This window comes from Pimephales promelas, chromosome 15, assembly GCF_988280905.1.
Source record: "Pimephales promelas chromosome 15, fPimPro1.hap1.1, whole genome shotgun sequence".
NCBI classification, from domain to species: Eukaryota; Metazoa; Chordata; class Actinopteri; order Cypriniformes; family Leuciscidae; genus Pimephales; species Pimephales promelas.
This window is the reverse complement of record NC_142783.1, coordinates 14,222,196-14,235,708: the sequence shown is the minus strand read 5'-3', so window position 1 is coordinate 14,235,708 and position 13,513 is coordinate 14,222,196. Positions and strand designations below refer to the sequence as shown.

General features: G+C 38.0%; 1 protein-coding gene across 1 annotated transcript in view; it reads left to right on the top strand.

Moving 5' to 3' along the window:
- The first annotated feature begins 8,946 nt into the window (after positions 1-8,946).
- Positions 8,947-13,513, top strand: part of emilin1b (elastin microfibril interfacer 1b) — a 39,842-nt gene continuing 35,275 nt past the window's right edge. The window contains exon 1 of the mRNA XM_039673107.2: positions 8,947-9,521. Within this exon, the coding sequence (XP_039529041.2) occupies positions 9,370-9,521 (152 nt within the window). The 5' untranslated portion in view covers positions 8,947-9,369. The remainder of the gene's footprint in view (positions 9,522-13,513) is intronic.

Here is a 13,513-nt window from a genome sequence, read left to right as displayed (position 1 = left end):
TGGGGTAGGTAGAACTTGTCAAATTTGCGTCCACATGAATGGGGTTTCCCAGCCAGAGCACTGTTCCACACCGCCGTCCCACAGTGATCCTGGTGCCATCACTTCCCCAGGTAATCATTGCACACTTACAAGGCCATTCACGTTATGTAAAAGAAAACGGGAGTCATCGGACGACGACTGCCCCAAGTTCCAGCTCTGATGTCCACATGCCCATTGTAGGAGCTTTCGACAGTGGACAGGGGTCATCACGGGCACTCGGTTTTGTCTGTGACTTCAGCCCCATAAGCATCATAGTGTGACACACTGTGTGTTGTGTTACACATTCCTCCCATTACCGTCATCACAATTTTGTGTGACTTGTGCCACAGTAGACCTTCTGTTGATTTGGACCAGACGGGAAAGTCAGAGATTCAATATAAACCAATTCTTTCAAAAAATAAATAAATAAATATGTGGACTATGTCACCCACTTTTACTTTGTAGCTCTATAAACTCAGTGTATGTCAACAAGTGCCTCTTTTGTATCTATATTTATTGGGAGTTACATCTAAGACAATGTTGATGCTTACATAAAACCCATTTTCCACTGGGATCCACAGTATGTCTTGGCTACCGGAGTGCTGCTTATTGTCTGTAATTTGTGCTCTATAATCAGTTTCCAAGCATTTAGTCTTTTATTTACCTGGGCACAGCCCATGTGGAAGTGACACACTCTGTTAAATGTGTGGCCCGATCCTAGAGGCGCAGCTATAAAACAATGGTTAGCTTTAATTGCAATGCATGGGTGGGCCTTCATTATACTTTCACAAATGCACAAGCTGAATCACAGAGAGATGAGAGCAAGCGAGCACATGGCTTACTGTTTGCAAATCTCATGCTGTCTGTATACTAAAAACACAGCCTATATCTGAACCTTTAGCATTCCAAGCTGCTCTGGAACATATTTTTGTGTGTATCTAAACTCCAGTCCACACTGAGTGTGACTTGTTGATGCTGCTGTTTTGGGATCTTGCATCCTGTGTTTTGCTGTTGTAGACATTTAGAAGGAAGTATCTGATCTAAGTGTTATTCGAAAGGATGAAACAATATGAAGTGTGAATGAGGAGATCATAAAGGTATTCAGAGGACAGAAAGGTAAAGTATGTTATTTAAAAAAATATACTGTAAAACAATACTGTCTCCTGTTCCAACTTTAATGTGCAGAGACATCTATTAGTAATCTAGGTTGATATTTTTTCCAGGAAACCTGTAGAACCAGTCATTATTTTTGCATTTCTATTTGGTGATGTTATGGCAGAAATTACACACTGAATGGTTTCAAATCTGCGCAGACATGTTCCAACATTTAGCGGAAAACTTAGATGGGTGGAAACTGTTAGGGAGGACCGACTGCTTAGTAGTGCTCATAATTAAATGTTCAACAAGCACATGTGGGTTTGATATTCGGGTATCTTATCTTTTAACGCTATACTCTGAGTCTGAAGCATAAACTTTGCTCCTTCTATCATGACTATCCTACACGTTTACACTCCATGGGTTTTTTTCAACTTGCAGTTGTGGAATTTACCTCCAGTTGAGATTTGTGAGGCACTTAGTACCCAGCGAGCAATAGCCGTAATTTCACTGTCTAGGTTAAATATAGACCCGATATAGTCCGGCTATGAGTAACCCACGTCGAGCCAAAATAACTTTGAATTTGGTTACATGCTGTTTTTGCCAAAATAACTCGCGAGGTGTATGATATTCCATCGTCTAAGCAGTCAACAGAGATTACAAGGGGTTTGGTTTCATTTCATTTCTTGGGCTAAATTCTTGGGCTATGTTTAGACGTCTATAAAATTTTCACTGACCTCCCAAATTTTGCCTTGTTTTAGCCTAGACATCTTTTTAGGGTGTTTTCACACCTGAGCATTTGTTTGGTTCGGTTCATTTAGGCAAATGTGAATGAATGGATGAGTTGGTCTTGGACTCCGGGGCAGGGCTGCGTTTCCCGAAAGCATTGTTAGCCAACTATGGTCGCTAGTTCCGTCGTTATCAGCATAGTTTAACGTGTCAGTGTTTCCCAAAACAATCATTCCAACGGACATTCGCAAACAGCATCGCAAAGTTGTGTGGTTTGAATGACAGCTCTCGACCTGTGGTTAGAGGCATCGTTTCTATATTTCATGACATTTGGAGGAAATAAATCCTTATCTTGAGCAAAATAAGCAAGCTGACATTCAGTACAACCGGTGCCTTTTATTTAGAATACATACAAATTGAATTTACGACTGGAATTTGCGCATGTGCGAACGTGCTCTACTATGTAAGAACGAGCCAAATATTGAGTCTGGTAATAAAGCAGAACAACTGAGAACAATTAGAAATATTGCTCAGTTACATGTCGGTAATTTATAGAAAACAAATCTAGCGTTAATTGGATCTAAAACAGTTTCATTAAAAGTAGTTATTACTCCACCATGTGCGAAACCAACGTGGTTGAACGATACTTTGCGACAGTGGGTTTTGGGAAACAGTCGTGACTAGCTAGTTGATTTTTCTAACAATGGTAGTGAAATATTGAACTACATCGTTGAACGGGAAGTGCTGGGATAAATGCACTAGTTGTATGTGCATAACCTGCATATGATGGTATTTTGACCAGCAGAGAACTTAGAGCTTATAAAAATGTGTTAAAGTGTTAAAACAGCGGCATAATCCTCCCGTCACACTTAGAAACGAAGATCTGCTGTGAGGAGATGTACAGTAGTTCCAACCCGATCTCACGACCAAGTCGTACGAATTCGACGAATGATTAAAAAGTGGCTAATTCGTAACAATTCATACGACCTCACTCGTACGAATTAATACGATTTTGCTAAATCGTACATATTTTACGAATTGGCCAATTCGTATGAATTCGTACGGATGACCTACCCCTTACCCCGCCCCTAAACCTAACCATCACGTGAGTTTAGACAAATCTTACGAATTAGTACGAGTGAGGTCGTACGAATTAGTACGAATTAGCCACTTTTTAATCATGCGTCGAATTCATACGAATTGGTCGTGAGATAGTGTTGGTAGTTCTGATGCATGTACCAAACTGTGATGGGCAAAATCACAACTATGATGAAAAAAACAAGTATGCTTGAGCATTCTGTCCTTTTTAGGGTCGCATTTTGTGACATCACATCCTGTTTTAGGTTCACTTATATGTCTTATGTCCTTGTTGAGGTAATATTTCATTTAAACCACAACAAGAGTTTATTTGGAAGTGGATCTTTTCAGCAATCTTGGTCCAATTGTTTGGTGACACCAGGGTTCAGATGGCAGCGTTTACTCTTATTCAAATGAACCACACTAACAGAGGTTCGTTTTAAATGAACCAAATTCAAGAACACACTTTCCCACTTGAGTCATCTTTGAAATAACTGAACACAGACTCATTTAAAGGTTTGATTTATGTTTATGTATTTTTTATTTGTTTTTAGGCTGTTTTTATTATTAAAAGCTTCTTTTAAATGCATTATAAGATAAAGACAATTGTTACTATTATCTACAGCATATACTTTAGTCCATATAGCATATATGAAGAGTTCAGATGCAAACGCCTCTAAATGCCATTTGAAATTTTCTTCTTTAATGATGATTTTTATCAAGCTTGTATGTTTAAGTTCAGTAATTTCACTTAAATGGCAATGATAATTACCTATTAGTGAAATTACTGAATTTAAATATACAAGTTTGATAAAAATCATCATTAAAGAAGAAAATTTCAAATGGCATTTAGAGGCGTTTGCATCTGAACTCTTCATATGCACTCCAACATACCGGTTGTGAGTTTGTGGACCAATCTGAGATAAAACAGAAGCCCAGAAGGAGGAATGCACAGTTTTTCCCTATCTTATCTTTGTTTGTATCTTTGTTTTCTAGGAAACTCTGAAGAAGTACGGTCATTTGGTTTCAATTGTTTAAGGAGAAAAAAAAGCTCATTGGCATTATTTTGCGCTAATGATCTTTTTTTGTATTTTGGCTTTTACAGTTCTCCTTGTGGGTTGTTGCTCTGGTGATTTTGTGGTGTGGCAACCCCACATACACAGGATACAGTTTCCATACACACTTCTGCATATTAAAAATACTTGGAAATCACACTGTAATATTACTTTTCAGGGTGATGGATGATTCACAAGAGGGAAAAAACAACTCAGTGTTCGTGACAGACTGTAGTTTGTGGGGATTTTACAATTTACACATCATTTTATTGTGATAAATGAAATTGATGGATTTTCATTGGCTAGATGAAATTAATCTTGAGATCTTTCTCTAATATCACAGCATCACTGTTCAAAGTGCCCTGAGGCCGTTGCTCCAACATTTGCCAGTTATTTTCTGATTTAAACAGCAGAACTGAGAATCATATGTGATAGCGATTACAGTACAGCAGGCACTCATCCTCATCTGTGGTTTAGCGCATTAACCGATGCTGGGTTGTGCGGTGACGGGCTGTGGAGGAGACCAGAGGCAGCAGCCAGATGAATAGCCACAGTGGTTTAGGACTGGGGGAAACAGAGGGAATGGTAGGGTGCATGGGATGATGGTGGAGGGAGACCCCCTAATTACACTGTAAACACAGCTGTTGATGTGACTGTAAGTGTAGGGCAGCGATCGTTTTCCACATGTGCCTGGTTGTCTAGCACAGCTGGTTGCGCTCAAAAATGTTTTGGTCAAGTGTTTTGGTGTGACGCAGTTACACCGTGGACTAAAAATTGTATGAATTCTCGTCAGTTACGGGCATACTTGAGGTTTTTAGAGACATTTAACTGGCAGGTTGTGTGTATCTTCTGTATAGACTATAGTCAGGGTTGATGCCACTTTGCCACAGCATGCACTGTATAAAGTTCCTTAAGCACATCTACGTTTTTTTGGAAAGATGTTGTTAAACAATAGAAGAATCCATAAAAATAAAATATGACTAATAATAATGCTACCCTGGCTAATGTTTACAGCAAATTCTTTTATGCTTAACTTCTGGTAACCGTAGTGACTAAATATGTTTAACCTCACCTAGTCCCTTGTAGCCTACTTATGGAAATTTCAAAGCAAAAAATACAATAAAAATTGTTATATAATTATAATTATATGTATATGATCAACTTTGTATGTATTATTGTATTATTAAATGTATTATTTAATGTAAATGTAAGGTTATATATATATATATATATATATATATATATATATACATATATATGTGTGTGTATATATGTATATATATATATATATATATATATATATATATACGAAGAGTTCAGATGCAAAAGTAATTTCACTTTTATATATATATATATATACACTCACCTAAAGAATTATTAGGAACACTCAATTTCTCATTAATGCAATTATCAAATTAACCAATCACATGGCAGTTGCTTCACTGCATTTAGGGGTGTGGTCCTGGTCAAGACAATCTTCTGAACTCCAAACTGAATGTCAGAATGGGAAAGAAAGGTGATTTAAGCAATTTTGAGCTTGGCATGGTTGTTGGTGCCAGACGGGCTGGTCTGAGTATTTTACAATCTGCTCAGTTACTGGGATTTTCACAAACAACCATTTCTAGGGTTTACAAAGAATGGTGTGAAAGGGAAAAACATCCAGTATGCGGCAGTCCTGTGGGTGAAAATGCCTTGTTGATGCTAGAGGTCAGAGGAGAATGGGCCGACTGATTCAAGCTGATAGAAGAGCAACTTTGACTGAAATAACCACTCGTTACAACCGAGGTATGCAGCAAAGCATTTGTGAAGCCACAACACACACAACCTTGAGGCGGATGGGCTACAACAGCAGAAGACCCCACCAGTTACCACTCATCTCCACTACAAATAGGAAAAAGAGGCTACAATTTGCAAGAGCTCACCAAAATTGGACAGTTGAAGACTGGAAAAATGTTGCCTGGTCTGATGAGTCTTGATTTCTGTTGAGACATTCAGATGGTAGAGTCAGAATTTGGCTTAAACAGAATGAGAACATGGATCCATCATGCCTTGTTACCACTGTGCAGGCTGGTGGTGGTGGTGTAATGGTGTGAGGGATGTTTTCTGGGCACACTTTAGGCCCCTTAGTGCCAATTGGGCATCGTTTAAATTCCACAGCCTACCTGAGCATTGTTTCTGATCATGTCCATCCCTTTATGGCCACCATGTACACTCTAAAAAATGCTGGGTTGTTTTAACCCAACTTTGGGTCAAATATGGACTAACCCAGCCGTTGGGTTAAATTTTTACATTACATTTTTAACCCAACATTTCGGGTTTGTCCATATTTGACCCAAAATTGGGTTAAAACAACCCAGCATTTTTTAGAGTGTACCCATTCAGTACCCATGATGGCTATTCCAGCAGGATAATGCACCATGTCACAAAGCTCGAATCATTTAAAATTGTTTTTTTTTTTTTTTTAACATGACAATGAGTTCACTGTACTAAAATGGTCCCCACAGTAACAAGCTCTCAACCCAATAGAGCATCTTTGGGATGTGGTGGAACGGGAGCTTCATGCCCTGGATGTGCATCCCACAAATCTCCAACAACTGCGAGATGCTATCCTATCAATATGGGCCAACATTTCCAAACAATGCTTTCAGCACCTTGTTGAATCAATGAATCAAGGCGAATGGGGGTCAAACACAGTATAGTGTTCCTTTTAATCGTTTATATGAGTGTATATTTATTTATTTATTTATTTATAAACATTTATTAGAGGATCAGGCTCTATATATATTGAAGTTATTATGTCATATTATATTATATTGTACCATTTTATTTTATTTGCATAATAATTGCCATAATACATTTCAGTACTGCTGCTGGAGGTGATCTTTTGGAGCAAGGTATTTTTTTTTAATTAAACAGCCAGCCATCCAATCGTATACTTTTATTAGGAAAATAAAAGAGCTCTGTAAGTATATATTTTCTCTTTAAGAAACATGTGTTTCTGTTTAATGATTACAGTGTTTAACTGTGCGCTGCCACCACACAGAATCTCCCGCTCACCAGATCTCCCTGACTAAATTTAACTGGCTGCATCATCAGCTTAGCCTTTTCTTATTGACACTTCAATGACCCTCACTGCCACTAGCCACCCCGAGGCAGGGCTTCTTTTTATTGGTGAGAAGCCTGTCGAATTATTCTGACAGAGGAGCACAAAAGACTGACTGTGGATTCATGCTGAAGCGGATGTAACGCTGGTACAAAGACAGTCAGGATTTCCTAAATGCAGTTTAATCTTCATTTATTTATCAAATAAGACTAGATCTTTTGCTCTGCTTGCCTGAACATGCTGGGTGGTGGTAAATTAGGCGAGTTGGGGGTCTGTTTGGTGCCTGAGGTCAAATCAGGGCACCGTTACAGGTGGTTGTGGTAGAACAGAGAGCATTACTGAAATGCTTCTCCGCCTTATACTGTCTGCACACTCTGTGAGTGACAGCAGAAAAGCTCGGCTCGCTGCCCCTTACCTCTGTCTGTATGTCTTTTTCCTTTCACACAGACGTTATGGTTCACTCCTCTGTGTTCATATTCAGTTTCTTCATTTTTAATGCAGTTTACCATTGTCTTCAAAACCACAGATGTTTGGTTTACATTCCTGTATTGAAGAACTGAACAGCAGGCTGCTTTGCTATTTTCTCTCGCTTTTTTTGGCCCTAAAGCCATCCCACTTTTGGAAAGTGTAACAAATAGTTTTTCACAGCTGTAGGGCTTCAAAGGAGTGGAAAAGATAGATCTTTCAGAGATAAACCAGCGAGAAACATTCTTTAAACTTTCAACTGAGATCTGTTTTAAAATAGAGGCCATTAACATTTTTTTAAATAGCACACAGTTGGCTGACATTTACGGCAAATGTGAACTATTTTTGATTTCTCTAAAAATCCTTTAATCAGCATAAACATTACAGATAATAGGTCAAATAATAATGATAAAACTTCACATTTCCACATTGTCTCTCTTAAAACTTAGCAAGCTGCCTACATATTCCATTGTTTTGTTAATATTTCCCCCTACAAACAATAAATTATATTTAACTTTAAGAAAATAGTGTTTTTTGTAACTGTGTTGTAATGTATATTTTCATGGCTATCAAGCTTGTTTTGCACAAATTGCCATTGTTTAATATTTTAAGCATTGCTGATTAGGGTAATTCAACATTTTACTAATTTTATCAGCATAAATTACAGTACAACAATACCAACCACATGTATAAATAGTTTACAAATTATAGCAGTAAGAAAGTGCTTAATTATCATGGAAATAATTAACATAATTTCTTATTTTTCTTACTTTTAACTTTGGGTGAAATATAAAAAAATATATTGGTTTAACTTAAAAAATGTTACATTTTTGCCTTTATTTCGAGTTCATTAAAAATAAATTGAGTTGATGCAATGAAGGTGATTTAATCAACATACATTTTAAAATGTTATATTATCCAAACCATATAATTGTCTTTAATTTTTAAAAAAAGTTAATTTGACAAAAGAAAAAAAAGTTGTGATAAATCATATATATATATATATATATATATATATATATATATATATATATATATATGTTTCTGACAGATTTTAGTGAGATTTTTGATCGTGACTGAACGTCAATAAAACTAAGAATTATTAGAACAACTGCTCAAAAAAGTTAAACTTTCTGTAGTGGGTTCTCAAAAGCACTAAAGCTGCTCTCTTCACCTAAGGTAACCACAAGAAAGATCAGATGTGGGACATCAGCCATTCTATCAAGAGGCCATATGGTTTCAATCAATGCTCTTCACCTTGCATGTCACTGAGATTTCATAATCACCCCTAGTATTCACACACGTGGTCCTGTTGGTTTTTAAGCAGAGATGGCTGTGATTCTGTCATCAGTGCACTGAAGGGAGGGTTTCTAGAGGGGAGGGAGGTGAAGAGAGAAAGAGAGAGAGAGAGTGTGTGTATGTTGGGGACGTTGGAGTGCGTCAGAGCGCACTGGCTCCCCTCAATCCAAACTGCATCTCCTTTCCAAGAAAACTCCTCCAGATTTCAGGAAGCCTCCGGATTGCTTTGTTTGGATGTACCGACAAATATTACAAACCATTCAAAAGAAGGATAGAGGGAGTTCAGGTTGTTTTATCAGCGCAAAAGGAGGGAAAGCACCGTTACGCGTCGATTTGAGAGATTTATCCGACACTTCTGGAAGCAGCGCTCGGGACGCGCGTAATGGATCGATAGTACGAACTTCTGGGAGTGTAAAGAAGCTCCTCTAGACACCACGAAAGCGCTATTTTTGGTGGAGTAAAAGCTCGTTCGAGAGAATTCATTAGTTATATAGTGTTAGACACTGTTGCAGACCGACCTGCGCTGTGATGGATGGAGCAGTTCTTTTGATATCGATGCTGGTGTTGGTTTTCTCTGGAGATGTTTGGAGCGCGTCGTATCCTCAGCGGTATAACCTGTACGCAGGGACCCAGACTCAGACTCAGCCTTTAAACGGGGCGAGAGCATCGAGCAGACACAGGTATGACACTTTCATTTCAGACACTAATGATGATAGAATGTAATAGTGAAAAAATATGAAATATACCATAGATAGATAGATAGATAGATAGATAGATAGATAGATAGATAGATAGATAGATAGATAGATAGATAGATAGATAGATAGATAGATAGATAGATAGAGCAGGGTCTAATTCTCACTATTGTAACTAACTATTAACTACGACTTTTACCTCAGTGAACTCTTAGTAACTGATTATTAATAGTTAGTTAGGTAGTTAGTTTAGGTATTGGGTGTTTTATACGTACTAATATATACAGCCAATATCCTAATAATATGCATGCTAGTGCAACTAGTCAATGGTGAGAATTGGACCCTAAACTAAAATGTTACCGGCTTGATATTACCGTATGATACCCATCATCACCTTTATATATATATATATATATATATATATATATATATATATATATATATATATGTTCAATTAGATAAGACAAATCAAACTTTGCATTGCACATTGATGACAGCTCATGTACAGACAAAGGGACTGACTAAATGTTTTATAAGTCCCTTTCAGGACAGTTACAGATGTTATGCATTTTTCTGTAATCCATTTATTGAGGGGAAACATAACCTGAGGGGACTTTAAACAAGCAAATGTGCTTTTAAATGTGTGGCACAGATGACAACATGAAAGGAAAAGCCTCCCTTTATCCTACAGTGAAACGACAGGAGGTGCATTGCTGTCCATCGGAACAGCTAATTATCACTTACCGACTGTAAGGTTCAGCTTAAAAGGACGTTTTGTGGGACCCCTGTGATATCCAAAGCTTTTTCAGAAAATGGTTCTACATGTCTCCACCCTGATTGTAATTACACTAAAAGCACCTTCCTTTACCTCTGTCAATCAGGTGGTTCTACAATGCAATGCTCACACTCAGCCACACACACCCACTCTGACATTGTTGTTTTGTCTGTGATTGTTGGGGTGTGAACGGGAGAGGTTGTCCCAGCTCTGACGTGCAGAGACCGGGGCTTCCCCCTTCATCTGACGCAATGCTTTCTTAAGGGTGGATGGACACGCAAGCCATATACTGATGGTCAGAGCTAGGGGGCATGGTTTATGGTCTCAAATCCAATATAGATCATAGAAATTAGCTATTTTTGTCCATCTAAACATGTTCGGACTTATGAATAGCTCTCAGAGTCAGAAGTGAGGTAGCCTAGTGAAGGGTGATGATGTGAGAGCCCTCAGTGCCAGCAGGATGAAGTATGCAGTGAAGTATGCACTGCCTGCTTGAGAAATCTGAGTCGAGTTACTGGGGATTAGCAGCCTGTTTGAACTTTTAGTTACAACAGATGTAAAAAGCATTTTCCGTTTTGTGTATTTATTTTATGGAAAGTGAAAAAGTATTTGGGAGGGGGAAGTGTCAGACTGAAATCAAGGGAAGAAGTTGTTCTTTTTCGCTTAGTGTGGAGAACTCATCTTCCCTCTTGTGGCTTTTTCTCCTTTAGTCTTCTAAATGAACGGATTGATAGATTTTGACTCGTGTTGCTTTGCATCAAATGCGCATTTCCAGGGAAAACCGCAGCCCCCTAATCACATTTATCAAGGAATGTGTGCCTCAAATTTAGCAGCAATTTTATGCTAAAAGATTCTGAAAGATGAACGGCCAAATATGCGAGCACCTAAATCACCTCTTTCCTCTAAATTGTAGGCATTTGGTAAGTAACGCTGCCAGGTTTTTGCGTGTTGGAATACATATCCTAATATGATTTTTCTTGTGGTGTGTTTATCTGCAACATACAGCACTTTAAGCGTCTTTGAAATATGTGAACACGAAAAGGAAATAGGGTTCATATTCAGAAAATATGATACTGAAATGCTCCAGTGTAATTTAGTGTGACAAATTGTGTTGTATAGCTATGGAGTAGCTTGCCTTTTCAGCAATGTTTTGATCTGGATCTAGGCCTTGAGCGATCTAGTCTTGGTCTGGATCATGTGCGGTCTTGACTCCAATTGTGGTCTTTAGGTGATCCTGTATAGTTATTTTTATCCATTGTGGATTTTATCATCCCTGATTCATGTGTACATCATTATTTGGGTATGCTATTGCCTGTTTAGCCTGCTAGCTTAGCTAACAAGGCTAATGGAAATGTATCCTATAATTAGTACTGCTTATAACTAAATTCAATTTAAGTTTCAAAAATTAGTCATTTTGAAATCAAACTCACTCACAAAATCCAGCTTTGTGAAATCAGACTTGAACTTTGTACTTCATCTAAAAGGGAATGAGAAGCTAATCAGCTTTGAACGTAATCTCATTTTCAACACATATTTTGCATACTAACATTTAAAAAGCATATTTTTAGGGAATTATCTTATGTCAGATCTCACATTTTACAGTACCTCCAATTAATATTTTTTCAAGCGTGAGAACGTTGCCTTGCAGTGCCGAATGTGTGCTATAGTGAACAGTCTTGTGAGACATGAACTTTGAACTTGTTCTATCAATCTGTGAGCTTAAGAGAATTGAATAAAAGTGTTTCTTGTGTAAGAAGAAATAACGTCTGTAGACAGAAACATAAAATGCTTTGGCTTGTGCTGTGGTGTCACATACAGCTATAAAATTGAGCCCTTTTCTGCCAAACTAGAAGTCAAAAGTCCAAGCCTAAATTTTGTGTCGACTGCTATTCAGGAAATCATGCTGGACAAGCTTTGATGAATGCCCTGAAGACTGGACGCCCATGTTCATGTTTGCCATCGTTCATTTGTTTCTTGAAAACATTGAAGCTGATAGACAAACAGACAGTGCTGGCATTCAGTTCTTCAGAATAGTTGACCTCTACTGAGGGTAAATTACAGTGAATGGTAATTCCTCAGTTCACACAATCTGTGCCCATAGAACTTGGCAGAAAAGTCAAACGAATTTTCACCAAATTGGACCAGCCATCAGTGTTGTAGTCGAGACCACCTAACTCGAGTCCGAGTCGAGACCGAGACCAGAGAGAGTCGAGTCCGAGTCAAGACCGAGACCAGAGAGAGTCGAGTCCGAGTCAAGACCGAGTCCATAGAGAGTCGAGTCCAAGTCGAGACCGAGACCAGTGAGGGTTGATTACCTAATTTACTTTTATTTACTTAGAGAAATCCTTTTTTTATTTTACTGAATTTACTTAGAGTTTAAAAAATATGATCAGTTTAGGGTAAAAAGGCCACATAGTAGGTGGTGTTAAAAGTAATTTTATTACAATTTGTTGCGCACTAGAAAATCACCAATCACTGGGCGTGTCAATCAATTTAAAGAAATATTTTATTAACATACATTAATAATCATGAAAAATATTTTGAATTGAACTCGAGTGGACTCGGGAATAAGTCCGAGTCCTAAAAAAAAAAAATGTTCGAGTACGAGTCAATTCCGAGTCCAAATGCACACGAGTCCATGACAAGACCAAGACCATTAAAATATGGTCTCGAGACCGAGTCCGAGACGAGTCCGAGTCTCGAGTACTACAACACTGCCAGCCATCATTCATACATTTCTTCATTGTACAAGTTCTTCATTTAGAGAACTTGACTTATTAAAAGGCATGATGAAATTTGTATTTTATTTCATTTTATTTATTTTTTAGATTCCCAGATAGCAGACTGACATTGAATCAACGTGGAAATATGACATCGAAACAACGTTGATCTGACATAGTTTTGCTCATCGAATTAACGTTGAACCAACGTCAGATGCGTCATTCTTTCAAAACTAACGGAAAATCAACTTGAAATCAACGCGTTGTTTCAACGTTATGAAAGCAAACCAATTTTCGATTTCATTTAGCTTTGAAGAATGCCGCGTCTGACGTTGGTTCAACGTTAATTCGATGAGCAAATCAACGTTGTTTCAATGTCATGAGAGACGTCGTTTCCACGTTGATTCATGTCAGTTTGCTATCTGGGTTTGCATTAATGAAAATCTGGAACAGTTTGTTATGTTTCGTGGAGCGGGTTGCCG